The 26,695-nt window shown below is 44.7% G+C and overlaps 9 protein-coding genes across 9 annotated transcripts; 4 read left to right on the forward strand and 5 right to left on the reverse strand.

Moving 5' to 3' along the window:
* Positions 1–1,834: 1,834 nt before the first annotated feature.
* BO80DRAFT_373407 (ubiquitin-specific protease UBP14) lies at positions 1,835–4,861 on the reverse strand. The gene is made up of 6 exons (XM_025716560.1): positions 4,650–4,861; positions 4,498–4,565; positions 4,309–4,449; positions 3,966–4,239; positions 2,235–3,909; positions 1,835–2,187 (listed from the first exon to the last, which is right to left on the reverse strand). Exons 1-6 carry the CDS (start codon positions 4,675–4,677, stop codon positions 2,043–2,045), a joined length of 2,331 nt encoding a protein of 776 aa, XP_025579353.1. The 5' UTR covers positions 4,678–4,861; the 3' UTR covers positions 1,835–2,042.
* Positions 4,862–5,294: 433 nt separating this feature from the next.
* BO80DRAFT_451966 (replication factor A subunit protein RFA1) lies at positions 5,295–7,384 on the forward strand (the record flags this gene model as incomplete). The annotated part of the gene is made up of 6 exons (XM_025721920.1): positions 5,295–5,338; positions 5,389–5,540; positions 5,606–5,696; positions 5,747–6,284; positions 6,346–7,241; positions 7,291–7,384. 6 exons carry the CDS (start codon positions 5,295–5,297, stop codon positions 7,382–7,384), a joined length of 1,815 nt encoding a protein of 604 aa, XP_025579354.1.
* Positions 7,385–9,096: 1,712 nt separating this feature from the next.
* Positions 9,097–10,509, forward strand: BO80DRAFT_421662 (NAD(P)H-quinone oxidoreductase). The gene is made up of 4 exons (XM_025718659.1): positions 9,097–9,222; positions 9,272–9,538; positions 9,596–9,687; positions 9,749–10,509. Exons 1-4 carry the CDS (start codon positions 9,198–9,200, stop codon positions 10,373–10,375), a joined length of 1,011 nt encoding a protein of 336 aa, XP_025579355.1. The 5' UTR covers positions 9,097–9,197; the 3' UTR covers positions 10,376–10,509.
* A 523-nt stretch (positions 10,510–11,032) lies between these two features.
* dbp3 (RNA-dependent ATPase DBP3) lies at positions 11,033–12,994 on the forward strand. The gene is made up of 3 exons (XM_025717429.1): positions 11,033–12,391; positions 12,447–12,518; positions 12,648–12,994. The coding sequence occupies exons 1-3, from the start codon at positions 11,136–11,138 to the stop codon at positions 12,802–12,804; spliced, it is 1,485 nt and encodes a 494-aa protein (XP_025579356.1). The 5' UTR covers positions 11,033–11,135; the 3' UTR covers positions 12,805–12,994.
* Positions 12,658–14,907, reverse strand: BO80DRAFT_421664 (nuclear division Rft1 protein). The gene is made up of 3 exons (XM_025718660.1): positions 13,866–14,907; positions 12,968–13,813; positions 12,658–12,912 (listed from the first exon to the last, which is right to left on the reverse strand). Exons 1-3 carry the CDS (start codon positions 14,627–14,629, stop codon positions 12,813–12,815), a joined length of 1,710 nt encoding a protein of 569 aa, XP_025579357.1. The 5' UTR covers positions 14,630–14,907; the 3' UTR covers positions 12,658–12,812.
* Positions 14,908–15,373: 466 nt separating this feature from the next.
* BO80DRAFT_421665 (OST3/OST6 family protein) lies at positions 15,374–17,013 on the reverse strand. The gene is made up of 4 exons (XM_025718661.1): positions 16,498–17,013; positions 16,341–16,438; positions 15,931–16,286; positions 15,374–15,870 (listed from the first exon to the last, which is right to left on the reverse strand). Exons 1-4 carry the CDS (start codon positions 16,840–16,842, stop codon positions 15,689–15,691), a joined length of 981 nt encoding a protein of 326 aa, XP_025579358.1. The 5' UTR covers positions 16,843–17,013; the 3' UTR covers positions 15,374–15,688.
* An 810-nt stretch (positions 17,014–17,823) lies between these two features.
* Positions 17,824–19,499, forward strand: BO80DRAFT_373425 (RlmE family RNA methyltransferase). Its single transcript, XM_025716561.1, has 7 exons — positions 17,824–18,044; positions 18,101–18,151; positions 18,221–18,247; positions 18,297–18,713; positions 18,770–18,931; positions 19,004–19,090; positions 19,137–19,499. Exons 1-6 carry the CDS (start codon positions 17,862–17,864, stop codon positions 19,043–19,045), a joined length of 882 nt encoding a protein of 293 aa, XP_025579359.1. The 5' UTR covers positions 17,824–17,861; the 3' UTR covers positions 19,046–19,090; positions 19,137–19,499.
* On the reverse strand, positions 19,158–22,290 carry BO80DRAFT_431580 (putative autophagy ubiquitin-activating enzyme ApgG; the record flags this gene model as incomplete). The annotated part of the gene is made up of 9 exons (XM_025720752.1): positions 19,158–19,247; positions 19,370–19,702; positions 19,790–20,257; positions 20,312–20,456; positions 20,512–21,299; positions 21,353–21,476; positions 21,534–21,806; positions 21,954–22,003; positions 22,276–22,290. 9 exons carry the CDS (start codon positions 22,288–22,290, stop codon positions 19,158–19,160), a joined length of 2,286 nt encoding a protein of 761 aa, XP_025579360.1.
* A 1,346-nt stretch (positions 22,291–23,636) lies between these two features.
* Positions 23,637–25,870, reverse strand: BO80DRAFT_398462 (imidazoleglycerol-phosphate synthase). Its single transcript, XM_025717430.1, has 3 exons — positions 25,587–25,870; positions 24,085–25,533; positions 23,637–24,019 (listed from the first exon to the last, which is right to left on the reverse strand). Exons 1-3 carry the CDS (start codon positions 25,707–25,709, stop codon positions 23,939–23,941), a joined length of 1,653 nt encoding a protein of 550 aa, XP_025579361.1. The 5' UTR covers positions 25,710–25,870; the 3' UTR covers positions 23,637–23,938.
* Positions 25,871–26,695: the final 825 nt, after the last annotated feature.

Here is a 26,695-nt window from a genome sequence, read left to right on the forward strand (position 1 = left end):
TTAATTTATTATTAAAAACGCAGAGTAATCTACTATTAAAATATATATATATTATTATAGAATTTATAAGAGCTAAGATAGTTATAGTCTAAACTAAATATATAAAATAAATTAATAAAAAATATTATTCTAATTAAAGATTTTAGAAAAATTAGAAAGTCCAACTGGATATCTAATTTATTAAAATCTTATAATTTAATAAAAAATTTAACTAGAATACTTTAGATTTATATTTAATTAAAAAATTATTAATTTTTATATATACCGCTTAAAACTGTTGCTAAATATAAAAATCTATTTAATATTTAATATAAGTTTATTTATCTCTATTAATAATAATTTATTATTAAATTAATATTAATTTTTTTCTCTTTATATCAAGATTAATGGACTTAAAAAATAAAAAATTAAAAATATATTAAAATTTTTTAAGATTATTAAAAATAAGGCTGCCTCTAATTAATATATTTTATAAAATAAATAGAATATATTAATCCTATTATTAAATTTATAGAATATTTAGGGAATACCCATTAAATTATTAAGAACTTTTATTATTATTATTTATATAAATTTTAATCTTCACCTTATAAAAGCTCAGCTTAAAAAAAAGAATACTATTATAATATAATTTTTTAAATTAAAAAAAATTATTATTAAATTTTATTATCTAATATATAATTCTAAGTATAATTAAAAATTATTTATTCTCTAAATCTTATTTATAATCTTAAGCTATATCTTATTTATTTATTTATATATAATTTAATTAATAGCTAGCTCAGCATCCAGTTGGAATCTTAGTTATTATTATTATTAGAACCTTGCCTGCCCACTAGAACCTGCTATCCTACCACCCCTACCTGCCCGCATCTTTACAATATTTCTTTTATAATAGAAATAATAGTAAATATTAATTTAAATTTTACTTAAATAAAAAATTAATTTTAATTTATTGTTATATAATCTAATTGAAAGACTAAAAAATAATAAAATTTATTAATTGGAATAAATAGCCTATTAATTGAATAAAGAATTAAAAAGAATATTATAATATAATTATTAATGATTCTTTTTAATCTTTTATATTATTTTACTTGTCACGGTGCCTGCCTGCCTGCCTGCCTGAACCCGCGTGGTTGCCTGAATCCTGCCTGAATCCTGCCTGAATCCTGCCTGAATCCTGCCTGAATCCTGTTCCTGAATACCCTTATATAGCGTGCGCAGTGTAAAGCCATCGGCTTTATATCCTAGTCCTTTTGCTGATAGTGCAGCGGGAAGTACCTGGAATGCGCACCCAGTATGCCCCGTGACATTACTAATGTAAGCTACTAGAAGATAATAAATCTAATTAAATAATTAATGATTTAATAATATTAAAATCTTAAATAGATCAGTATTAGTGATCTAGAGGTCCTAATCTAATAGATATTTCTCTCTATATATATTTATAAGACTGACTTTAGATACTTAACATATTCTTTTTTTCAACAATAAATCTTAATCTTAATAAGATTATCTTTTTTATATCAATAGGTTTTTCTATACCTAATAAATCTTATTTAGTAATTAATAGCTTTTTAAACAGTAATTAGTAGTTGCCTGGGGCTGGTCACGTGTGGCACATGTGAGGTTGGAGTCTCTCACAGCCTTAGGTACAGATTCCAAGCCTTAACCGCTGCATTATTGGCAAAAGGACTGGTATGTAAAGCTGGTAGCTTTATATTGTGTACACCATATAAAGGGACTCTGGAACAGATAGGCAGGCAGGAGGTTGATCGTGATCATACGGACTATAGTTAAATATAAATTCTTTTTTAATGTAATCATCAATCTGACAGAAGGTATAAATTTCCCTATTAACGTGACCTGACCTGGCTGTTTGCCACTCTAGTTCTAATGTAGTTAGCACCAATACAACCTCATTTCTTGTGTTGAACAGCCATTTCAACTGTTTGATGTGACGGTGGTGCAGGTATCTGGAATTACCGCAGCAGCTATAAATGTCCGGTCACTTCATGTGCCTAGCATATACAACGCACTCAAACTCGAGTGAATATGTACAAATAGGCAAACTTCTTCATCTCCTGTATATCATCCATGTGAACGACCTTTTCATCATTAAACATGACCCATGAATAACCTTCCATTCCCGGAAGTGTCTTTCGCACAATTGCAACATAATGCCTGTAGTTTGTTAGTTGAAGCCTATGCAACCCAACGAATTTACGTACCCAGCATGTACAGAGGAGCCCTTGTGACACACAATCGACCGCAATTGATATCTTGCCGGAGTAGCATCGAACCCAAGCATAGAATTGCCACTGGTTCCATGAGTCTCAGAATGAATCTCTAGCGAGTCCTCCGGATGCGTGAACACCCAATCAATCGCCCTGTTGAGATCACCATCCGTCGCTGCTAATGCCCTCCTAGCGTGATTCTCATTGATGCCCATTTCGGCCAACTGCGCCACACTTGCTGGATCCTGCTGGCCTCTTGGACCATTAGAAATCGTTTTATCGAGCGGCTCATCTACATCGGGATCCTCCATATGAGCAAAGAGCCAATTCATAGCAGCCTCGGGGTCTGAGTTGCCGGTCATATAAAGCGCCCTCTCGCTCCTTGGTTGAGGGAAACCCATGGCGAGAAGCTGCTGCATAGCATTTTCATTCGGCCGAAATAATCTCTCGGGTGCCTCAATATCAGGGAGAAGTTCTTCATTCTTTTCTGGCCCAGACGAGATGTAAGGGCTGAGATCTATCGGCTCTTCGTCAACTTGTACCGGTATGTCCAGCTTTGTAGGAACCCAATTTATCAGCTCGAACCTCCGCGCATTGATGGCCAGGTTCTGCGGCAGCGTCTTGAACGAAGAGTGTTTAATAAATCCGTCTGTGCCACCACATGAGGGACAGCTGAGTTCAACAACTTCATCGGCTGTGAAGGCATCCAGGCATTCTAGTAAAGTCACACTACCAAACTTGTTGGTAGAGCCGGAATTTTCTGCAGAGATACGACGAGCAGGAACGGGGATGGAGATGTTGTCCTGCTCATCCCATTTGTACCGAACTTTTCTGCATTGCGAACATTGAAGACGCTGTTGCATTGTAAAACCGAATGACGCGATTGGGTTACCCTGCCCCTGGGGGTGCTTTGATAGGTTGATTTGCTTAAAGAAGTGAATCATGAACTCGAAGGCGTCTTGCTGCCTCATCGTAGAAAATTCCTCATGGTTACGCCCGACAAGATGCTTAAACATAGCCGGTGCCAAGCCTCTTTGGTGTGGAACTTGCGCTGAATCAGGCGAAGCTTTGATGTTGCTATCGGGCCTAGAGTATCTCCCAGAAAGAACGCCATCTGCGACCTTTCGCAGCTGGGTCTCGAGGTCCTCCGCTGGCTTTTCTGAAAGTGGTGGCTCCGTACTCGGATGATAATATCGTTTCTGGAACTCGGGTAGATCAAAAAGGCATTGAATGACACTGGAGAGGTAGCAACTGTTTCCTAAGTTAGTCAGACCGGTCAATCCTGGGCCAAACACCGGAGTGAGTTCTTGGCCATCCTCAGAGGTCATCGAAAATTCCCATTTCATATTTTGCTCAACTTGCATTTCCATCAAGCTCTTCTCCGTCTTCTCACGGCCTGCCAGATTGATGCCCCAATGGGCAAGATGAGTAGCTAGGTTGGGATCTGTCCTTTCCTCGTTGCATCTATAGCAATAGATATCTGCTGATCCATCTGCGGTTATCGAACCGAGTTTCACTGCAACGGGATGAGTTACCATGTCAGAATGCGCAAGAGCATGCGAGTTGCCCCCAACGCCCCCGAATTGACTGCGGCCACAGCCAAGATTACCGCATTCTAGGCACAGCCAAAGGTTTTCTTTCAAATTACACATGGAACACTGGACAAGATCTGTCTCCTAATTGTCAGCATAATCCAAGTATTTCAGGGAAAGGGAAGATGACTACCTTTCGACTCAATCTGCCTGGATTCTCGCTGGACCAAACCGATTGTATGTTCGCAAGGAATAAACTCCTGCTCCCAGGCCTTGACTTCTTCTCTCTTGGAGAAGGTCATCGCTTTCATCACACCATCAATTACAGCTGGCAGCTTACCACTGGATGCGTCGACATCATCCTGGCGGCATGAATAACAGACAACATGTGTTCTCGTACAATACCGATCCTCATCTGTTTCGGCAGCAATTGCAAGCTTCGAAATCTTATGTGGAGGCTCGTCTCGCTATTGCGATACATTGTTAATGAGATATAATTGACGTTGTTATTTGATTCAAGTGTCATTGGTACACACCTGGACCTCTTTACGTGATCTTTTGATGTTGAGCGCCAGTGGGTGACCGGATCGTTCGAAGTGAAGGAGGGCATGGTTCCTATCGCCTGCGCAACCGCCATTGAAGCATGTTAGACAAACATTCAGACCCTGGTCCTCATCCTGATGATTTTGTCAGTTTCGTAATTGAAGAGGGCGATGGATGCATACTATGGAGTCGAAACACTGTGTGCAGTCTTCTCTATATACAACTTGCGATGCAGTTGGCTGTCTTAATTCTGCAATATGAATAAGAGTTAGAATCTCAAGCAAGAACCATACTTAAGTGTTTGCTCTGGTTTTAAAATCAGTCATAACCTGACCTTCAGAGGTGACATGGGAGCAAGCCATGTTGAGGTATACTGAGAGCTATATGAAGCCTAATACCGTAGAAAATAAGAGCAGTGAAGGAATAATTCAGGATGTTGGCGGTACTAGCACGTGGAAATGTGCCTTGTTGTTACACTCAGTCTATTTGAGTGAGCATAAGTTGTCTGAAGTCCTTAGAATCTGCTCTATCAATAGTTGCCGTCAGGTATGAAGGTGGGGCAAAGTGGGAGAATATTACGTAGTATGCCACTTATTTTGACCAATGTCATACCAAAGTACTATACTCCGTACGTAGTACTCCGTACTACTATGTAATGCTATTTACTCTGTATTATGGCCTGAGGCGGGAAGTGTAATGTTGCATTCCAAAGTGGGGTGGATGTTCAAACGCGCTCCTACCGCGTGAAGAAGTCCCGGGTCGCGTCTTCTTCCATTGTTTATCCAAAGTGCTGTCAATCTACAATGGACTAAAGTGCAAAAAACCATACCCTCAAATAAGATTCAAATACTTTTTTTCTCTACGTCACTGAGCACCTTTTTTGTCCTCGATTGATTATTATCTCAAAAACAAGCTTTTCCCTTGCCATTAAACCCGCGTCGAGGAACAGGCCATCCAGCAATCCTCAGAGCTGTCACAGATGGCTTCAGAAGCAGCATCTCAAGTCTCTGCCGGGGCCCTTAGGTGTGCTAACTGGAACTCATCATCTGCATGAATGTACTAATCCCATTAAGTGCCATATTTGATGAAACAAAACCTCAAATTCGGGAGCCTATTGTCCAGTGTGTTCAAATTAAGCCGTTGCCGCCACAACAGAATCATCAGGAACGTTACCGGGCTGTATTCAGCGATATCTCAAACTATGTCCAGACGATGCTTGCGACTCGTGAGTCTTGAACAACACTATGATCCCACCATTATTATTGCTGATATATCTTATTGCATCTTTAGAATTGAATCCGGTGGTCTCCAGTGGGTTGTTACGGAAAGGGTGCTTTGTTCGGTTGAAGTCGTTTCAAGCGAACTCGGTCAAGGGGAAAAAGTTAGTGACAAACTACATCTCTGCTGTGCTAAATGCTGATGGTGGAATAGGATTCTCATAATCCTGGACCTGGAAGTATTGCAGGAACTGGGCGAGGCTGATAAGATTGGTGAACCAAAACCACTCGAGAATAAGACAGATGAGGACGAAAGGCCCCAGCCCACTACAATTTCCAGTAATGGCTTCTATGGCTCGAAGATCCCAGGTGCACAGATACAGGCGAATACCCGAGTACAGTCAACACGACCTGTTTTGGCCGCAGCACATGCTACCATATATCCGATTGAGGCAATTTCCCCATATTCCCATAAATGGACGATTAAAGCACGCTGCACAAGCAAGACAAATATCAAGACCTGGCACAATAGAAACACGGAAGGGCGACTTTTTAGTGTGAATTTGCTGGATGATAGCGGTGAAATTCGTGCCACCGGATTCAATGATCAATGCGATATGTTGTACGACATCTTCCAGGAAGGTAGTGTATACTACGTCTCCAACTGTCGCGTCCAGATTGCCAAAAAGCAGTTCACGAACCTGAACAACGATTATGAACTTACCTTTGAACGGGATACTGTCGTTGAAAAGGTTAGTCAAAATTCAATCGCTGTCAGCTTTCTTAGTTCCTTAGCTCACAGTAATTGTTTAGGCAGAGGATCAGAGTGATGTTCCCCAGGTTCGATTCAATTTCACTACTATCGGTGATCTTCAGTCCGTTGAGAAGGATACAACCATCGATTTGATAGGCGTACTGAAAGAGGCTATGGAGGTTTCGCAAATCGTATCCAAAACTACGAACAAGCCCTATAACAAGCGTGAGCTGACTTTAGTTGACAATACCGGGTTCTCCGTTCGTTTGACCGTCTGGGGTGCTACAGCTTTGAATTTCAATGCGTTGCCCGAGTCAGTAATAGCGTTCAAAGGTGTGAAGGTTTCCGACTTTGGTGGGCGAAGCTTGAGTTTGCTGAGTTCAGGCTCAATGGCCGTTGACCCTGATATTGAAGAAGCACACAAGCTCAAGGGGTGGTACGATGCACAAGGCCGGGATGAGAATTTTTCTTCGCACGCTTCTTTATTGGGGACAGCAACATCCACTATGAAATCCGATCGATTCAAGACAATCGCCCAGATCAGAGAGGAGCAGTTGGGAATGTCGGAGGAAGCAGTTTACTTTTCGCTGAAGGCAACCGTCATCTATATAAAGCAGGACAACATGTCTTACCCTGCTTGCCTTTCAGAGGGTTGCAACAAAAAAGTAACGGAGCTTGATCCTGGCCAGTGGCGCTGCGAACGCTGCGATAAGACTCACGCCCGACCAGAATACCGCTATATCATGCATGTCAATGTTAGCGATCATACGGGCCAACTCTGGCTAAGCTGCTTTGACGATGTGGGCAGGTCAATGATGGGCACCTCAGCAAATCAATTGATGGAGCTGCTACAAACGGATGAGAAAGCGGCCGGGGATGTATTCCAAGATGCTAATTGCCGGACTTGGAATTTCAGATGCCGTGCCAAAATAGACCACTTCGGCGAACAACAACGGTAAGGTGGTCCTTCACGTGTCTCAACTGTAATGCTGATTGTTTCCCAGTATTCGCTACCAGATATCATCAGCAAGACCGATAAACTACTCTGAAGAGGCTTCGCGCCTCGCCGATGTGATTGAATCCTATACCGTGTCTTGAATATGTTCTCGCGATGCCCGAACCTTGCTGTGTCCGCTATCTGTTTATACATGACCCCCTTTACCTTTCCATTCATATGTAGCAGAGATTCTCTGACACTGCATATTTCTCATTGCCATAATGCTGTTCATGTTAGGCCACGAACATGGAAATGTGCATGTCAAACCAAATGAAAGACCACTAAAAATAATGGCCGCAGCAAAGACGCTCGAAGCCTGAAATAGGCGTTGGGGTACCACAGACACATACTAAACTCAGGAGCCTCGAAGGTTGACTAGTGTACGGAGTACAGTAGTTCCCTAAATTGGTGTTCTCGCCTACATAGGAAATCAGGTGCAGATCTATGGAGAAGAGTTGTAATACTGTCTACTGTGTAATAGATCGAAGCTAGTACTGAAGACTCATGATATCACAGATAGGGCTCCAGGGTGGAGGCTGCGCCAAGCCGCGATTGGCTTTGAACTCTCAAGTTACACCCGCAATCGAAAATTCTGGATGGAGGAAGAAGAGAATTAAATATTTGACATGTGTCTGTTTTCATATCAGGTCTGAAGAGTTGTAACTTGTTATCCCCAGATATCAAGCCAGGTACAACTTATTCTCGTAAAAAAAAGAAAGATGCCCCGCGCTGCCACACAGGCGCTACAGCCATACTGGCTTGGTTTCTGCCAAACTGCACTAGCTCGTGGCCTGCGGACGACCTGCGGTCGCCCACGGCCCAGAGCACTGAAAAGCGGTAAGAGCTGGCAATATGGGCTAGGTCACGTTACTGGTTAATTGAAGAACCAATCAGACGCCAGACGGAGTACTCTGTGCACCAATCAGAAGCCGAAGGCCCGAACCTTTAGAAAGAAACCTACTACACAGTACCCTAGTAGACTTGCTCCGCGCTAACGCGCTTTACAATCGAGCTGGAGTTCACCTACTATGGGACGTGTCGTAAAAATTGTAAAAATGGTGATCATGTGGGCCAGTTTAGTAAGCTCGATTCTGTCGGTTTCATGATATCTGATTCTGAAGCCATTCGGAAGCTATCCAACAGGAAGCGGTTAGGAAGGCGGAAGAGATAATCAGACTTGCCACAGTGGGTAATTTTTACAATATTCTCGACACATCCCATAGTAGGTCCGGCTGCTGGAAGTTTCCATCTCCAAGACTTCCCATTGGTTCATTTAATGTGCTGTCAGGTGATCAGTGGATTAGATCGTGACTTGCACTCATAGGGTCCCAGCTGCAACGGGGTCGGAAATTGGTGCAGCGGCTTCACAGAATTCCTGATGCCGAACAACCTCTATTATATGAGAAATCATCCAGTATCAGGACTTAAAATTCGAGCACTGAATGAGCTATTCTGACACTGAATGATTTTGATCAACAAATCTTATCACAGTTTTTATAAATCTTAGGGTGTTTTCTAGGGCATTCAGGATCTTTAGGATATTAGAGATTATTAAAGAATTTTCTTAATTTTACTACTCCGTACATAGTACATAGTACAATTTTCAATGATCACGTGCTAAGCTGATTTGAAATTAAAACAACTGATTGAGTGCTGCACTAATATCTGACCCCACCGGAGCTGTATCCCCACTACGTACTCATTTTGCGCATGACGACATTGTCGCCATGACTAATCACACAATCTTCTAACTAACTAACTAACTAGTTACAGGCTTGATGACAAATGGAGATTACGTTTAGACTTCAAGTATAAAAATATCCCCTCAATGTCTGGAAAGGCCATTCGTAGGTGACTTAGTGAGAATCCGAATATTTCTTGAGTCATATATTCCAAAACCTTCAAACCAAAAAAATGACCAGTATGATGAAAGCAATTGGTTGGTTGCGTTGTTCCGGCTCAAATCGCCTTTTTACTGATTTACCCAGGTGTTGAAGGGGGTAAGGGAAGCGCTGATTCTTTGTTCGTTGAACAAATTCCGATCCCAAGCCCTAGCGCGGGGCAGGCTCTTATCAAGATCAAAGCGTTTGGTTTGAACCGAATGGATCTATTGCAGCGTGAGGGAAAATACCCTCTTCCTCCGCAAGCCCCTAGCACCATGGGGGTTGAATTCTCTGGGGTAATTATAGAAATCGGCACAAACACCAAGAATGGGTTTAAGGCTGGCGACAACGTGTTTGGACTGGCTTATGGTGGTATGTATGGAAACATTCTAGGGTACTGTTGCGTAATAATTGATTCAATCCTTCCAGGCGCCTACGCGGAATATATTGTGGTGTCAACAAAGATGTTAATACACAAGCCTTCAGAATTGACATGGGAAGAAGCTGCAGGAATACCGGAGGTAAGGTCAACATCTGTCTCCAGGAAGACAAATTCGGTTTAACCATGGCCCATATTCCTAGACCTGGATAACGGCCAGTCAGGCACTTTACTTGATCGGGGAGTATACTGCTGGGAAGTCTGTTCTTTGGCATGCAGGGGCTTCGTCAGTATCGATAGCCGGGGCTCAACTCGCGAAAGTTGATAATGCCTCTGCTGTTTATGTGACCGCAGGATCAAAAGACAAAATTGATTTCTGCGTACGCGAACTTGGGGCAACCGCTGGTTACAACTACAAAAGCCAGGATTGGGCCTCTGAAATACTCAAAGCAACAAACGGTCGCGGTGTTGACATTATAGTTGACTTCGTTGGCGCAGCCCATTTTCAAGGCAACCTCGACGTGGCCGCGCAGGATGCACATATCGTCCAATTGGGACAGATGAGTGGCTCTATTCTTCCTGCTAATATTGATATTAGTGGGATTCTAAGGAAAAGGCTGAGGTTCGAGGGCAGTACGCTTCGGAGCAGAGATGAGGAATACCAAGGGAGGTTGCGTGATCTTTTGGTGGAACATGCTTTACCCAAGTTTATTGACCGAACTTTCAAGATCTTCATCGAAAAGGTCTTCCCATTTGATGAGATTGCGGATGCTCATAGGTTACTTGAGAGCAACCAGACCAAGGGTAAGTTAATATGTACGATAGACTAAATGGAACCTAGCGGTCGAGAAGATAACGTCGGCCTCTAAACCGTGAACCAGAGATTGCTGGTGTATATAGTGGATGTGTGACGAGGATGGCAAGTGACCTCTATAATCAATTCAAAGGAGACAGTAGATGTACGGAACACTCTGCTCGCGAAATACGACATACATTCTCGTAGCTTAGTATTTATTTTAGGAGCAAGCTCAAATTGAGTTGAATTTATATCCAGTATAGGCCCTATCTCATTCTGGTCTTGCCTGAGCATCAACTATCTGGAAGTTAGTTTCCTGTTTAATTTTGATTATCTAGGTCTTTCCTATTAATGATGGCAGTATGTGATACATCTGGTACTCTATATGCAGATAGCTCACTGTGGTTTAAGCACAGTACGGACCGAAAAATAGTATAAAGAGGGACACATAAACCGCGAAAATACTCCATGCTCTGTGATACTCCGTGGACAGGTACAGAGTAGATCGGTAGTTTCCATATCGAGATAACGTGTTGACATCCGCAAGACTACCACACTTCTAGACAAGGTTACTAGCACTAAATGGTACTAGAGCAGTAGCGCTTTACCCTATGGAGTACCTTAGTCCGGAGGAAGGTTTCCGCGCCCCCATCCCCCCCCCCAAAAAAATCAAAATTGAAACTATATGTAAAAAAATGTAATGGGAGAGTGGTTGATTACTTTCCTAGTATACACAGATTCAGGCTTCTTATTGCCCCCAAAGTGAGGAAGTGAACAGCAAAACACAGGGCGAGATGGCTAAACGAGAGCTCCAAGACAAAGGTAGCACCGAGCACAGGGTAAAGAAGAAGTCAAAGACTGAAAAGCGCACAAAGAAGACTGAGGACGCCGAAGCCAGCACTGAGACCCAGCATACCGATTCGAATGAACTTTCCCCAGCAGATCTAGAAAAATTTTTCTCAGAGAATTCAGTCAAGGTAACGGATACTTTGGAAGAAGCAGCAAAGCTTCATCCTATCATCTCATTTTCTCGCCTTCCTGCCTGCGATAGTGGACTATACCGTCCCCTGGACTCGTTTACATCCCCTACTGCAATCCAGTCGGTGACTTGGCCATTCTTGTTTGCTGGCCGTGATGTAATTGGCATTGCTGAGACTGGAAGTGGCAAGACACTTGGTTTTGGTTTGCCATGCCTGAAGAGAATTCTAGATTCGGCGAAGAAAGGAAAGGGGAAGCCCTATATGCCGACGGCAGTTATTATCTCCCCAACGAGAGAACTGGCGATGCAGATATATGATCAAATTTTGAAATTTGCAGAACTGGTCGACATTAAGGTGGCCTGTATTTTCGGTGGTGTGAAGAAAGACGAGCAACGCGAGGCTTTGAAGACAGCAACTATTGTCGTGGCAACACCAGGAAGATTGAAGGATCTTCAAAACGATGGCTCGGTGGACCTTGGAAAAGTCAAATACCTCGTCCTGGATGAGGCAGACCGCATGCTGGACAAGGGATTCGAGCAAGACATTAAGGACATCATCCGTCCTATGCCCGTGTCCAAGCGCCAAACTGTTATGTTTACGGCAACCTGGCCTCCAGTCGTCAGGAATCTTGCTGCAACATTTATGACTTCACCTGTGACTGTCACAATTGGTGGAGAGCCGTCAGCTGATCCACGCGCGAACACTAGAATTAAACAAGTGGTTGAGGTGGTGAAGCCACAGGAAAAAGAACAGAGGCTTGTACAGTTATTGAACAAGTATCAGAAGGGACCGTCCAGTGAGGATAAAATCTTGGTGTTCTGCTTGTATAAAAAAGAGGCCGTGCGCGTTGAAAGACTCCTCTGGAACAAAGGTTTCAAAGTTGCTGGCATACACGGCGACTTGGGTCAACAGGAACGTTTCAAAAGCCTAGATTCTTTCAAGAAAGGAGTTTCGACTATTCTTGTTGCGACCGATGTGGCAGCTCGCGGCCTCGACATTCCTTCGGTCAAGCTTGTTATAAACGTTACATTTCCCCTTACTGTTGAGGATTATGTACATCGGATTGGGCGGTTAGTGAAGCACTATACCCTGTATGTTATGCCTTGCTGACTGATTGATATTAAGGACTGGCCGTGCTGGAGCCGAAGGTCATGCAATTACTCTTTTCACAGAGGTCGATAAAGCCCAGTCTGGAGCGTAAGTGACAAATGACACCTTAGAGGCCCCGGCCTTCCATTCCCATTCTCCGCCCCCAGTTTCCATATCATCCCTATCGATATGCTGGGGTGTTTTGAACAGGTTCTAACCGGGATTGATGCGTTTTAGTTTAATAAACGTTCTAAAAGCGGCGAAGCAGGAAGTGCCAGAAGATCTTCTCAAGTTTGGAGCAACAGTAAAGAAGAAGCAACATGACGCATACGGTGCTTTTTTCAAGGACGTCGATACCAACAAAACATCCACGAAGATTGTTTTTGACGATTGATCATGGCATCATTCGCCTTTTGGTTTGGAGGTTTTGTTTGCTTTTGATTTCACCATTTCGCGGGCTTTTGTGTAATACATCATCAAGTACCTTCGCTCGAGATATAACCTACAGGTACACACAGTTAGAGCTTGTTTTCATACATATAGGGCTCCCAACTTACACCACAACAATGTAAACAGCACCAAATGTCAACGCATCTCCAATGTTTACGGAAGCATATGACTGTCTTGTAGTAAGGATCATGCACATTATGACACCGGCAATGCAAGTGAGTGGTCGTGGGGTAACCTCAGCAAGAGCCACGCCACTCTTGTGCCGAGATAAAAAAGACCGAATAAAAGAGAAGCTCCAGAGGATACGAACTGCCATATTGACAATATTGGCATACACCATCCCATGGGCGCCCAGACCGCCGACCTTCAAGAATAAGTAGGCCGCTGATGCGAAGCATGCTGAAAATACTCCCATCCATACCGCTTGGTTGCGAAGTTCGGCTGTGTTAGCTGCCGAAGAGACGAATGCTTCACTTATGCCATTGAAAGCCAAAAATGGTAGGTAATAACAATAAAGCGAGAGCAGGCTGCTGACGCGGGGCGAAGCCCAGCTGCGCCCACCTAACACGTGCAGTACCTGAGGTACCAAAGCTGGACCCAGGGGAAACCCCACCAAAGCAATCAGGCTGTATGCGCGAAGAACTTCCGTTAAATGGGACTTAGCGGCATTGACGTTCTTGATACTCAATTTTCCAGTTCCTCCAGAGTTCAGCAGTGACGAAAAGAGTGTCCGACTACTTTCTTCAATCGGCTGGAACAATACTCGAGCCACCAGGCCGCCATAATTAGAGGCCAGTGCATATATGCCCTGGTCTTCTAAGCTCGTCATTGCTGCCAGCATCATTGAGTCACCTTGTGTGAGAATGTGTTTTATCACAGACTGAAAAAATACATTCGTGGACAGCGTGACCATCGGCCATGGAAACCTTTCAAGTAGGTACTCTGACCCATTTCTGAACAATGTTATCAGGTAGGATCCCGCTATTTTCGTTTTCCATGGCATACCTTGATGTGATCTTGGTGAGAAACATAGAAAATTTCCACTTATCCGAAACCCCTCGCAGGGCCAACATATAGCCGCAAATGAGGGTGGATGAATAGCAGAGATAACCAAGAGAGAATGGAAGTACACCAACAACGTGGCCAGTCCGGGCAGCCCAGGTATAAGCAAGGCAAGTTGCGAGGCTTTTTACAAATGCTGCACTCATTTCGACGACTGCACGCTTTCTGTGTAGCATATATTGCTGCACTACAGTGAAGAAGGGCTCGGCAGAGAGTTCCATAAGAGATGCAGCGGTGGCTATCACCACACTCGCGTGATAAAAGGGCAATTGAGAGACCTCACTTGGTGCAAATTGTATATAAGAAGCAGCAAATGCCATGGCAAACAGAAACCCCAACATGAGGCTCAAGTAGGACATGTTCACTGCTGACTGTGACGCTATGGTACGGACTTCCGATTCATCGTTGGCCTTTTTGAAAGCCGCATCAGTGTCATCCTTGTGATCAAATATGGCAATAGACTTGAATTGCAATGGCTGTCTTTGAATAGCCACTCTGATACTTTCCCTGGAGAAGTATAGTATTGAGATGAAGTATAGCTCCAGTTGGAATGCAATCCCCAGAATGGCCGGCGGTAAACCCCTCAGAATTAGCTGGTTTGCAGTGAAAGTGAAGACCCTAGATGCCAATTGAACGAGAATCATCAGCGTTGTCCCAGACGCTGATGACGCCAGCATTGCGCTGACATTCTCATCTGACGGTGACATGTAGATGAAAAGCTGGGTTGCGCCAATGGTCCCCTTTCTAAAGCATGTGTTGTTCCGTGAAGGTGTCTCTGCAGCTTGGACATGCAAAGAAAGAATCAAATTTCAGTGGTTTCTCAAGTTGGGTTTTAAACATGGCAGTACATGGCCATGGTAGGTACGGAGGACAGGCCAGGTATCCGCATTAAAGGCCACGTGCTACTCCGCACAGTAGTCTGCAACTGCCGTACCCGCATGTTCATGCTTGACTCCCAGGTTGCGTATGGAACCCGTTACCTCTTTTACCCAAGGTTTACTCCGTAGTGTTTGCAGTATTGTTACCATAGTTAACAATCACTCTTATTAGTCATCATAGCAGGTGATAACTAACTAGGAAAGTAAGTGAACCCTTTACTAAATATAGCAGTAGTCATACTAGTTTATATATAAGCCCACTATGGATAGGCAAATCAGCACACCGTATTTTATGAAGCTGACTCTAAAATTAGAAACTATAAGCCTTGTAATCTTCGAGGTGTTCGAAACATGGCGGAATGCGTCCCATTATCCACGTCAATTGTACATACTGCGTTATAAAGATACTTGCAACTCCCAGGATTTGCCATAGATCATTCGCGACCAATTCTTTTGTGAAGCTTTCTCATTTCGTGGATTGGAAGTGGGGAGGTGAGCGTGGGTGGGAGCAGTCTTGACTACGAACGGAAAGGGGTTTAGATGATATCGACTGAAATCCATATTTCTTTTAATGCGACTAGTATAGAGGAGCTGGCAAAAGTTTAACGCAACGTAGTCGTACTCATTGGGTAGTACTGTACTCCACTCCTTATAACTTGCTCAATTGACTAAGACAGTAGTATAAATTAACATGAGTGTCGCACCCGACTGGCCAAGTCTGACAGAATGGACCTGCCGTGTACAGTAGCACCGCACATCAAAGCGGAGGCGCCTGGACTAAAAGAATAGCATACAGCAGCTTCCTGCGGACATTCGCTAACCCGAGGCTTCATAGTGAGGTTTGGCTGGGCTAAAGAATCCAGGCCAGTAACGTACATTGAGGCCGGCTTAGAACGGGGGAAGGAAAAAGGGATATCCTCCATTCTTGGTCTTAAACACATTGAGGAGAAAGCTGTACATACCCAGAAGTACAGAGCCCCAAATGATCACAGCTACTTGTTGTGCTTTGTTGTCTGCGATCCGGGGTACCTTCATTGCCAACGCAATCGTTGCAAATGAAAGGACGGCATCTGTTGATTTAATTTTGGATTAGCACCAGCAGCTCATACTAGTAATGGAGACCAACGTACAGATGGCAGCAACAATTTGCGTTTCCATGCCAAATTGATTGGAGAAACCCCCTGCGAAGTAGCTAATGCCACCTCTGCCATCCCCTGCAACATATGGGACTTTGCGGATGTGATTGAACATGTGGCCACTTGTGAACAGAAGGATGGCGATCAGACTGAAAGCAGCCCACATGTTCCGATTGCGAACAATAGGTAGAACATAAGGCGACAGGACCGTGAAAAGGGTCACTGCACCCATCAAAATTGTTACAACCGATACAAGCCGCATGTAGTTTATCGGACGAACTAGAGGTGGTTTCGGCCCCTCTGGAAGGTGACGTTTGATCCATGTGTACAGTTGATCGGCAGAAATCGGGCTGCAGTGTCATGTCAGTAAAATGAAATTGACATGAGTCCCTCTCAGTATTTACCCGCTGAAGTCAAATCGTAGAGGTGTGTCGTCAACCTTGGCGAATGGACCGACAGTGGGAGGGAACACAAGGAGGACAGGTGCAGTTTGAAGCATCAGCTTTTAGAGACCGATTGTGTCAGCTTATAAACCATTCATAAAGACTATGTGTTATATACCTTTTGGAAGGTGCCTTTGCCGTCACTAAAATCCAAGGTAGCGAAAAGCATTTGAAGCCCATCAGGTTTAGAACCTTTGTTCCAACTTCGTGCTATGAGCTCCCATTCTGGCTGGAATTCGCGGCAAAGGATACATCCATAGCGAGCATCTGCAGCTGTCAAGAGAACTGCGACGTGGTAATCACGCGGCTTGGATGTTATTTCTTCATATGACGAATCTGTGAGCTCGATTGGGGCTGAGCGCGAGAGTGAACGGTATCTTTCAAACTTGTTTGAGTCCGCAACGGTGCAGAACGCGTTCGGAATTATACAAAGAATGGACACGAGGAGATTGAAAAGCTTCATTTTGGCATGACAGTTAAGGTGTTGATTCGGATGGTAGAAAGAAGGCGGATCAGCAATCCGCAATGAAATCGGCCATGTAGGTACACACAGTAGGTATACGCGTAGGCAGGTAGCGGAGTACTCTGTAGTATCGAGGATGATAGGTGTCCACAACGCTGGAGCGGGTCGCTATGCGGGTACTCCGTACCTAAGTAAGTACGGAGTACGTAACTTAGTACTCCGTACTATCAACAACTTAGTTCCTACTGCTTGTAAATAGGTATTGACCAGCTTGTGACACAGAGACACAGAGTACAAGTATGTAAATTTGATACCTTCAGTAAGTACGGAGTACGGCTTAGTACTAGATATCTAGCATCACTGCATCCGGAGTGAGAAATTACTGTCATGGAGGCATTTACTAAGTACTAACTAGTGAGGGATTTGGGTATAAGAAAGTAGTATATACGATGTACATACTGCTAGATAGCAACTACTGTCTGAGGAAGTAGATCTCCAAATTGGGGATCTGGGGCCCGTGGATGTAAAGCGATCCACAGATACTACTTCTTGGGGTAATAACTAGTAGCGACTGTAGGTAGCTGCTGAGTACATAGACTTTATAGATAGCCCATTACTCGGTCCTGATTGTCCCCTTTACCTCGAAGGATTGATAAGGTGTTGATAAACGACAAGGTCCGCGTTGGAGGTCTAAACATTTGATCACTGATTAGCACTAGCCTGAGACCTGCCGTTTGTCCTCTAGATGCAGAGAGTAGAACCAGACCAAGCAATCCCTGGCAAACAATAGCGACTTCCATCAATACTATTCTGAGAGCCCTGGCTGCCAGGAGAATATACTATTGCTTGGAATTATGTTCCAGCCGAGTTGGAATAAAGACAGGGAGGAGCCAGATGCGCAGCGTAAAACTGAATTCGGAAGTATTTAGCTAGCCCGCCCAGTTTGTCAAATTGCGGCAGCGCTCCTCCATCGCCCCAAGTATTTTCCTTAATCCTCTGAAATTTGCCAACGCTGCACCATGCAACTTATTCTGTTCTTGAAATTCTCCCCCAAAATCCAGAGTTTAGGCGTGCTTAACCCTTACATCCTTAAACGACACTCGTCCTCGAAAAGATGGCAGGCCCGTCAGCTGAAGGATCACTTCACAAGGGCGGCAGCAGTGCAGGGTTTAAAAAGCCGCGCAGCTTTCAAGCTTCTTCAAGTATTCAACCCAATACACCCCGCATTCATATACGTCCTGATGGATTTTCTTGATAGATAGATGAGAAATATCACATTTTTGAGAGCGGACAAACCGTTGTTGACCTAGTATGATAGCCACAGATCAGGAGTCTTATTAGGGGCCATTTGATTAACAGTGTAATTCTTTCAAAATAGGGTTATGCTCCAGGTTCCTGGTCTCAAGTGCGTCGAGGGGAAGGTTAAGACCATATCTCGGCTGACTTTGTGCCAGGTAGCAGTGGCTCGAACGCAACCCCATGGTCGGGTCCTGGGGGTCGACATTATCCCAGCCCAGCCCCCCAAAGGAGTATCGACGATCCAAGGCAACTTTCTCGACCCCCATATCCAGGCATATGTCCGAGAATTTGTGCGCGATGCCAATAGAGGCAGGCCACGCTCTCCAAATGCATTTTCCACCCCCGATTTCTCTGGACAAGAACTCGAATCGGCTGTAAGCGCGAATTCTGATAAGCAAGCAGATTCCGATGGACGGAATCACAAGCACTCAATGACGGTAGATGTTGTTCTCAGCGATATGTCTGCTCCCTGGTTTCAAACAACTGGGTTTGGGAAGAGAAGTCTAAGTGATCCCTACAACAGGATGATGAACACAAGCGGCATTGGATTCAAGGACCATGCAGGTAGTATGGTAGGCCGTGAAGCTTCCCAGTAGTCCTGGGGTCTACACTAGGCTAATGAGATCAGGACCTCTGTCATGCAGCTCTGCATTTTAGCCAAGAAGTCCTCCGAATCGGGGGTCATTTCGTCTGCAAGTTTTATCAAGGAGCCGAAGACAAGGCCCTGGAGAAACAGCTAAGGGGGCTATTTCAAAGGGTCCATAGACTTAAACCGGGATCTTCACGAAATGTATGTGTATAATTACCTCATAATTCGCTGAAGGATTCAAGATATGCCTTCGCAATGCTGACAAGTGCGCAGGAGTCCAAAGAATCCTTCTTCATTGGTCTCGATCGGAAATAGCAGTGTACAAAAGGAAAAGTCCTGACATTCAAGAATCATAATATGGTGAGCTCGTCGACTTTGGGGCGCAACAATTGACAAAAACATGTAGCATCAACCGGCTTTCTTCACATCAAACCGAGCCTGGTTCTATCTCCTCTCCTGAATCGGTATCCTCATCCCATTCAACGTCCGCAAGCGATGCCTCTGCTACTGCTTGTACCTGAGAAAAAGTCAGATCACCGGGCTAAAGCGTAAAGAAATGGAGAAATGGGGGGTGGTAGAAGACGCGGGCGTTCGTATATCGTGAGACTAGGGGGAAAGGGCAAGGGGGGACAACCGAACCTCCTTGAGACCGCTCAGTTCTTCAACATATCCAGGCTCATTCAGAGCCCTCAGAACGAACTTCCAACCATCTTCTTTGTAAGTAAGGGTGATACTGTCCGAACAGGCGCTACAATACTTGTAGCTTCTGCCTATGACTGGGACATTCTCAAACGTTGCAAGAAATCCTCTGATTTGATGTGGCACAAGACCCAGAGGATGGTTTCCTCGGTCATCACTACGTGAAGACGGGGCTGGTGCTGCGGCGCCTAGAGGATGTTGAAGAAGGGAAACAAGCAACTCTACTAGTAAAGCCGAAGCTATGGCGGCTACACCAGGTCGAGTGACAGTACACTGTTGATCGAGTGTTTGGTCCTTGACAGACTTCTAGATCCTCAGCAAAGCGAAAAGCGAATGGTAAACCCGAATTGTCTTACTTACATTCATCGGCGCAACGACATCGTTGCAAAAGTAGCAGCCGAGTTCTGTTGATGGGTCCCCATCTATCTTGATACCATGGCGCATAACCACGTATGAGTCGAACCCTAGTGCCGCATTCATGACGATCTTGCCAGCTGCCTTCCCCATGACTGTCGGCAACCAACGTGCTTCTCGCGTGTCCATTAGAAGAAATATGACGTCATGCTCGTCTATGAGTGTCTGCAGTACCTCGAATTCCGCTTGTGACTTTTCAGCATCGATGACCGGGTGCCCGAGCATGGGCACAGACAGAACATGACCTGTAGAGTCTACTCCAGGATAAATCTCCAGCAAGGCCTGAGAAGCACGGAGAGCCTTTTTCACCCCACCATCTATACAATCAGCGAAGTTGTAGAGTGGTTGCCTCACAGGGTTGGAAAACGACACAGACCCATTATCCACGAAAGTGATTCGGGATACTCCCCAGCCCTACGCTGGTTTAGAGATGCTCATTCTTGTTCAGATATACGGGGTTTCCCATACCATCAGGTTTCTCGCAACATAACTTCCAAGAGTTCCCGCTCCCAGTAGGAGACACTTGGTATGCTTGATTCTTTCGAGGTTCAAATTAGGACTAATCCGCCATTTCATGAGTTTGAGGTTGAGATCGACCGACTGGTCGGCTAGTCTGAAAGCTGCATTAATGTAAAATACCGGTGAATCTCATGATACGGTGTCCCTACCTTTTAGGATCTAGATATTCTGTGAGATTGACGAATCGGCCTGTCAATTTACCGGCTGGGTTACGCTCCCATCCGGTCACTTTCGGCATGTCTTCGCTCGGTCTTTGCGAATTTGCAGCACTCAGTGTGTGTATATCATCCGACGCCAGTATAAGCACCGTGCTTTTGCAATTGCCGCGACTGGGCTGCGGCTGTGTGTCACGGTATCTCAGCACCTGGATTTTATTGAGACCCCATCGTCGTTTTACAAGCACCAGGAGGTTCCTAAGCATCCACCCGGGTGCATCATCATAGTTCGAAGGATCTGTAAAACAGACATAGCAGTCCTCAAAGCTTGCCTCATTGAAAAACCCATTTTCGTACGCTGAGAGGGGGGCAATTCGCCAACGCGGCTCATCATTATTTGATGATTCCGTGACCTTGTCGGTAATCCCAGGCCTGTTTTCGTGTCTTGTTCCATTTTTGATGACATGGACTCTTCTAGCCAAGAAAAACCCTCGCTGGCGGTCTTCAACGCCATAACTCCATGTCTTGACTGTCTCCGCAAGAAGTGCGATTTCAGCATCTGATAGACCTCCAGCGGACGTCTTTGTTTTTCTAGTCTGACCGGACCTACCATCTCCCTCGGTCTCCTCTAAAAGGGACCAGGAAGGATTCGAGTGTAGTGCAGGAAATGCAAACCAATAATGAAATTTGTACTTTTTGAGGTCCGCATACGACAAGATTATGAAGGAAGAGAGTAATGAGGGGCTTGAGTAGATGGTGCCGTCGCATATAGCATCCCATATCTAATGTGTCAGATGTCAGTAGAATACCAAAGAAAAACAAATACAGGCCTAACCATCTTTGCGGACTGCTGAAGGACATGTGCTTTGTCAATCTTGATATACTCTTCGAACGTATTGACATTTTTGATCGTCCCTTCGGCTCGAAAAAGGCCCGCTGGCGTCCTGGCGAACGAGAAGCTTGTTAACAGATTATATATTCCAAGGAGAGCCCTGAAATAGTATATTGATACTCACTCATCGCTCGTCAGGGCGCTTCCATGTATTTGCATTCGGCAAGAAGTATTAGGCGGGTCCAGAGGACGGACCTCATAGAAACCCAGTACTTTGCGGGCAGCATCGTCAAGCTTGTCATGATCGATCTTGACTGATGCTAGAGCCGTATAAAACGGGAATTCTATGTCAGAGGCGAAGGGGGTATACCTCATGGTTGAGCTCATCTTCTTGCGGGTCGGGGTAATATGGTTCAGTTCCTCAGACCAGAGGAGTTTAAAGTAGGACCATGTTCCTCTTTTAGTCAGTGGAGATCAGTAGTTAATCAAGAAAACAATACTAGCGCAATTCCAGTACTTTCAGTGAACAGTAGGGAAAAGGGACATTGTAACATTGAGGGGTGCTGATGGACTGTTATCTCAGGTGGGGCAATGGGTGACTCACAGGGCACAGTGTATTGATTTACTACCCAGTACCCAGATAGATACGGAGTACTATGTATGGATTAGATAGGCACGGGAAGTTCGGGAACCATATCTTATTACCCCACGCCAGATTCGAGAGATACAGAATACACAGCAGATACCCAATACCAATAGTTAACAGCTACTCCAAGTCTCCATAGGCTCCAAACTAGAGGTGGGGCACAATACTTGCAAGAGTAAGACAGAGTATAGCACCTGACTTATTCACCTCAGCATACAAATTTAATACTACCACAGAGGCATATTCAAAACATAACCCCGGAATTAATAAACACACTTACCGCATGAATAGTCATAGTGTTAATTGAAGGGAGCTGAAGACGCCACACGCACACTGACCATGTTAACTCACTCACCCAGCATCCGCTATCCCCGCACTTTATATGCCAGTGCTCTCCGCCTGGCATTATAGAAATGGCTGGCTTTTAAAACTACTAGTACGGAGTAGACTATTCACCGCCTTTCATATATCCATGTCTACGGGGTACGGAGTACTTAAAGGCTATATACGGATATCTCACATTATCTACGGAGTAATATATGATTCTTTATGAAAGAAAACCTACACAAAGCCCCGCATGAGGTCTTTTGGTATTCATTGGAGGCCAATCGCAGGCCCTTCACAAGGCCCTTTGTGAGACAACCAGATCTACAAGACCTTCCATGAGACTTTTTAATCAGGTGCCCTGGCAGATTATTCGTTATGGTTTGTAAATGATAGATATTCTGCCTTAACAAAACGTCCTCTCAAAGAGTGAGCAGAGAGTATAGATATTGTGGGGATAGCATGGCTGGCGTGCGTGTACGAAGTAGCGCCTCCTAAATCAGAAAGCCCCCTATAGTCAGTGAGTCCTCAATGGGAATGCTTCACAAGTCATACTATATCCGAAAAGCCATATATCTGGCTTATCTGATGTTTAGCAATAGTAAATTAGACTGTAGTTTCTCAGAATATGCTGAAACATGCTATATTCTACCTTCTACACCCGGGGCTAGGAGGGAGATATTCCTTTTGGTCTACGTGGTTCTTGACAGAATGTTTGGTGAACATTATACAAGTCAATCTTATAAAGCACCGGGAAGGAAGAAACATCGATTACTAACTTCTATTCAAGCTAGATGACAGATAGGAAAGTTCATAGAACTTGGTTTATGTTACATATTGAACTCCTTATCTCTAAGTGCAGTTGATATTTATCGAATCCAACGAAAAGCTTCCCTGTGAGATAGTGCAATGGCCATGTCGACTTTGTATTACTTCGTTATTCCATATACAGAGTAAGGGATTGGAACTTTGTAGCATCCAGCCAGAGGGGAGTGGTTGGTATCGACCATGATGACTTGTAGTAAATACCTATCAGGTACCTCAGGTATAGTTGGCTGGTCGCTTACTTAGTAGCTAGACAGGTAGCTAGTCACTGTGGGATTATGGGTCAGTAAACGCAAATGGTGATTGCACTACCTGAGTTGACCAAGATCTTGCTATACTAATATACTCCCGAGTCAATGATTTCTTCTAACAAAATTATTTAATCACCCACTGTATGCCCTCACCACTTCTTATGAAATGCTGCAATAGCCCCATGTTTTGATTTAAGGTGTGAGGACACAAGATAGACAATGTGCAAATTGGTCTTTAACTGGCAATATAAATGTCATACATGAGGGCACTACCTCGGAGGGCACGCCCTTACGACTTGCTGGCCACCGAGAATGCAGACGACGCTCATTGCTTTATGTAGGATTCGGCCTCTATATACTAATTGCATACGTCGCGCCCAGTGGGTTTGGAAAATCATTATATGCCTCTTTAGATGGCCCAAAACATGCCTGCATAATCCACATGACATGGACACCAGTACAACATCACATAGCCTTCAGTTATGACCACATATCTATTCTCATATGTAGGGACACTCGTAACAGCCATGATTTTAACTGCCCTCATTCGGATTTGCGGACAAGGAACCCGCTTTCACTCAGGTAATTCTTGACATCGCTGACAGTATATTCGCCTCGGTGGAACTATGAAAGAGAAATAAGACATCAGTGGTCGAAAGATGGTTGCTAAAACGATATGAGTTGCTTACCATGCCAGCACCTAAAGCTGCATCTGTTGTGGTATTTCCAAAGACTTCTGCAAAATGTGCCGGTTTGCCGGCCCCGCTGGAGGCAATGACTGGTATGTTGATAGCGGCTTTCACATCACTGATCAATTCAAGGTCAAACCCGCTATTGCTTCCATCCTTGTCGATGCAATTTAGTAGGAGTTCACCGGCACCCATCGCTTCAACAGCCTTCGCTAATTGCCGGACATCAAGATCTCGCGACTCTCGGCCACCTTTGATAGTGCATTGGTACCAACAAAAGGCCTGGCCGGCAGCATTTGGGTACTTTGTCCTGATTGTATGATGCTTGGTATCCTCTGGCCTGGTCACATATACACGCTTCGGATCCACGCTCACGACCACAGCCTGGTTACCATATGCCTTTGATATCGACTCTATAGCCGTTTTACCGGTCAGTTTTTCCCCAGCCTTGTAATACTCCTCCGCTGCAATGACCGCATCCGAGCCAATGCTGACCTTATCAGCACCGGACTTGAAATACATTGTTGCCACATCAAGAGCCGATACCTGAGTACCGTCAGTATCGATAGTGTCTTTGATACCGCCTCCAATTGTCAATGGCACGAAGACAGTTTCCGAAGTCCTCCTGAGAATTTCCAGCATTGGTGCGTCTGCAACTGGGCAATTCCTGAAGGACGTAATATTCAGAAACGTAACCTCGTCAGCCCCTTGTTCGTAATATTTCTTCGCCATATCAACGGGCTTTCCCAGATTCCTGACCTGACCGCCGGTATCCACACCGTCCTTCTCACGGACATCATACTGATCACCCTTTGTAACGACAAGATCTCCAGAATCATTAGTGCGCACATCGAGACAGGCGATAATTCTACGCGTCAGCCCATATTTCTTCTCCAAGGAGAGCGAAGCCTGAGGGGTAAGTTTCTGAAAACGGTCACCATTCAGGAAAGCGCTGATAGTCCGTAACCCAGCCTGACCACTTTTCTCCGGGTGAAATTGCGTGGCGAAAATATTTTCTTGCGCGATAGCACCGATAAATTCTTCATCACCATAAGTAGCAGTAGCAACTGACCAGCCATTCCCCTCAAGAATCCCGGGAGTGTAGCGAGCCGCGTAAGAGTGGACATAGTAGTACTTGCTGCTTGGATCCAATCCATAGAAGGTTTGATCCCCAAAAGTCCCGATTTTGGTGTCTATGGCAGAGTTCCAGCCTATGTGGGGTACGCTTTTTGACTCAGCATTGAACTTTTGCATCCGCACCGGGATCAACCCCAGGCCTGGAACATTTGAGTCCTCCTCAGATCCTTCAAAAAGCGCTTGTAAGCCAACACAAATTCCCATGAATGGTTTCCCCGAAGCTATGTGCTGCCTTATCGGTTCCAAGTAGCCCCCCTCGGATAGCTGAGATAGGCAATGGCCGAAATGCCCGACACCTGGTAGAATAAGTCTCTGCCAAATCGTTAGCTCAACTTGAAGAGCTTCGGAATATTACATTGACTCACCTCTGCATTCTTTAGATCACTTGGAGACTTGACCCATTCGACCTCATAGCCGACTTTGTTGATCGCATTGACCAGAGAGCGGACATTTCCGGCGACGTAATCTAGCAGATGGACCGTAGGCATAGTGTGAAGGCTGCCCGGTAATTGTAATAGAGTCTTTTGTAATCAACCCCTGCAATAGTAGGTATAGGCACCTCTTAAGAAAAAAGAAAAGTTGCAATATACCAGAGAAGATTGTTCTTTACCCCACCATGACAGGCACGTCGAGCTGAGTCATTCGCGATAGCCCGCTTTTACGTTAAATAACTATGTAAGTATGCCTCCAGTTACGATACTCCCCTCAACCCTTTTTTTCTCCGGCTTTTTTTTGGTTCCTCCTACCCGTCTCAGTTCCTTCCGCCCTTGGTAAGTACCGATAATAAATACGGAGTACTCCATAGTCGTACTGCGTCGTCGCAGAACCAGATACGTTGCCCTCTGTATTGAAACAGCCTAAATCAATTTTACCGGCACATAAGTAGCGTGCATGGCCAGTTCTTATTTTTACGCGCGCGCTTTTACAATTTCCTCGCTCAGTCAACTTGAGCCGACACCCTTCAAATCAGACTTAACTTATCAATTCAGGCCTCTTCAGTACTACTACATAGCACTAGTAGTGAGTAAACTTAAGTCCTGCTAGCGAGACAGTAGTTAGTATACCACTTTAGTACGGAGTACGGGTAGTTGAATAGCAGTTCTCACCTCGGTAAGGTACTCCGTACAGAGCTGGCTTCCTCTGCGTAATGTACCTAAATAATACATGGCACCTTCTCATTTTCGAAGCGCGCTAGCGCTGAGAAACACTAGGTCAGGTCCTGGGTAAGGGAAGTTCACAGCTCTAAGGCTTCTCATTGGTCCAAAAGAATCACCGATCTGGCTTTCTGATTGGCTCTCCCCATTACCGGTAACGTGACTTCAATATTGCCTTTACTCACCGCTTCGAAATGCCTTGAGCTGTGCGCGAGACTACAGGTCGTGACCTGCGGACCTCGTACATTTCTGCCATCGCATTTGCATAGTCCATATGGAGTACATAGGTATGTAGTACAGAGTAACACGGTGATAAGGAA

Source organism: Aspergillus ibericus (genome assembly GCF_003184845.1).
Source record: "Aspergillus ibericus CBS 121593 unplaced genomic scaffold BO80scaffold_4, whole genome shotgun sequence".
NCBI lineage: Eukaryota > Fungi > Ascomycota > Eurotiomycetes > Eurotiales > Aspergillaceae > Aspergillus > Aspergillus ibericus.

What these genes read in the sequence shown, in the direction of transcription:
- BO80DRAFT_398462 (XM_025717430.1), bottom strand. Translation starts at nt 25,709, where the DNA reads ATGCCTACGGTCCATCTGCTAGATTACGTCGCCGGAAATGTCCGCTCT. An exon ending in GTGATCTAAAGAATGCAGAG is followed by an intron (nt 25,534 to 25,586) that starts GTGAGTCAATGT and finishes ACGATTTGGCAG; the next exon opens with AGACTTATTCTACCAGGTGT. An exon ending in CAGCTTTAGGTGCTGGCATG is followed by an intron (nt 24,020 to 24,084) that starts GTAAGCAACTCA and finishes TCTCTTTCATAG; the next exon opens with TTCCACCGAGGCGAATATAC.
- BO80DRAFT_421664 (XM_025718660.1), bottom strand. Translation starts at nt 14,629, where the DNA reads ATGTCACCGTCAGATGAGAATGTCAGCGCAATGCTGGCGTCATCAGCG. An exon ending in CTCACCAAGATCACATCAAG is followed by an intron (nt 13,814 to 13,865) that starts GTATGCCATGGA and finishes AACATTGTTCAG; the next exon opens with AAATGGGTCAGAGTACCTAC. An exon ending in GCTGTTTACATTGTTGTGGT is followed by an intron (nt 12,913 to 12,967) that starts GTAAGTTGGGAG and finishes GTGTACCTGTAG; the next exon opens with GTTATATCTCGAGCGAAGGT.
- BO80DRAFT_421665 (XM_025718661.1), bottom strand. Translation starts at nt 16,842, where the DNA reads ATGAAGCTTTTCAATCTCCTCGTGTCCATTCTTTGTATAATTCCGAAC. An exon ending in CTACGATTTGACTTCAGCGG is followed by an intron (nt 16,287 to 16,340) that starts GTAAATACTGAG and finishes ATGACACTGCAG; the next exon opens with CCCGATTTCTGCCGATCAAC. An exon ending in GCAAATTGTTGCTGCCATCT is followed by an intron (nt 15,871 to 15,930) that starts GTACGTTGGTCT and finishes TTAAATCAACAG; the next exon opens with ATGCCGTCCTTTCATTTGCA.
- BO80DRAFT_373407 (XM_025716560.1), bottom strand. Translation starts at nt 4,677, where the DNA reads ATGGCTTGCTCCCATGTCACCTCTGAAG. An exon ending in CTCCCATGTCACCTCTGAAG is followed by an intron (nt 4,566 to 4,649) that starts GTCAGGTTATGA and finishes TTCATATTGCAG; the next exon opens with AATTAAGACAGCCAACTGCA. An exon ending in CACAGTGTTTCGACTCCATA is followed by an intron (nt 4,450 to 4,497) that starts GTATGCATCCAT and finishes CAAAATCATCAG; the next exon opens with GATGAGGACCAGGGTCTGAA.
- dbp3 (XM_025717429.1), top strand. Translation starts at nt 11,136, where the DNA reads ATGGCTAAACGAGAGCTCCAAGACAAAGGTAGCACCGAGCACAGGGTA. An exon ending in TATGTACATCGGATTGGGCG is followed by an intron (nt 12,392 to 12,446) that starts GTTAGTGAAGCA and finishes ATTGATATTAAG; the next exon opens with GACTGGCCGTGCTGGAGCCG. An exon ending in GATAAAGCCCAGTCTGGAGC is followed by an intron (nt 12,519 to 12,647) that starts GTAAGTGACAAA and finishes GATGCGTTTTAG; the next exon opens with TTTAATAAACGTTCTAAAAG.
- BO80DRAFT_373425 (XM_025716561.1), top strand. Translation starts at nt 17,862, where the DNA reads ATGCAACTTATTCTGTTCTTGAAATTCTCCCCCAAAATCCAGAGTTTA. An exon ending in CAGCTTTCAAGCTTCTTCAA is followed by an intron (nt 18,045 to 18,100) that starts GTATTCAACCCA and finishes TTTTCTTGATAG; the next exon opens with ATAGATGAGAAATATCACAT. An exon ending in CTCCAGGTTCCTGGTCTCAA is followed by an intron (nt 18,248 to 18,296) that starts GTGCGTCGAGGG and finishes ACTTTGTGCCAG; the next exon opens with GTAGCAGTGGCTCGAACGCA.
- BO80DRAFT_421662 (XM_025718659.1), top strand. Translation starts at nt 9,198, where the DNA reads ATGACCAGTATGATGAAAGCAATTG. An exon ending in CAGTATGATGAAAGCAATTG is followed by an intron (nt 9,223 to 9,271) that starts GTTGGTTGCGTT and finishes TGATTTACCCAG; the next exon opens with GTGTTGAAGGGGGTAAGGGA. An exon ending in AAGCTGCAGGAATACCGGAG is followed by an intron (nt 9,688 to 9,748) that starts GTAAGGTCAACA and finishes CCATATTCCTAG; the next exon opens with ACCTGGATAACGGCCAGTCA.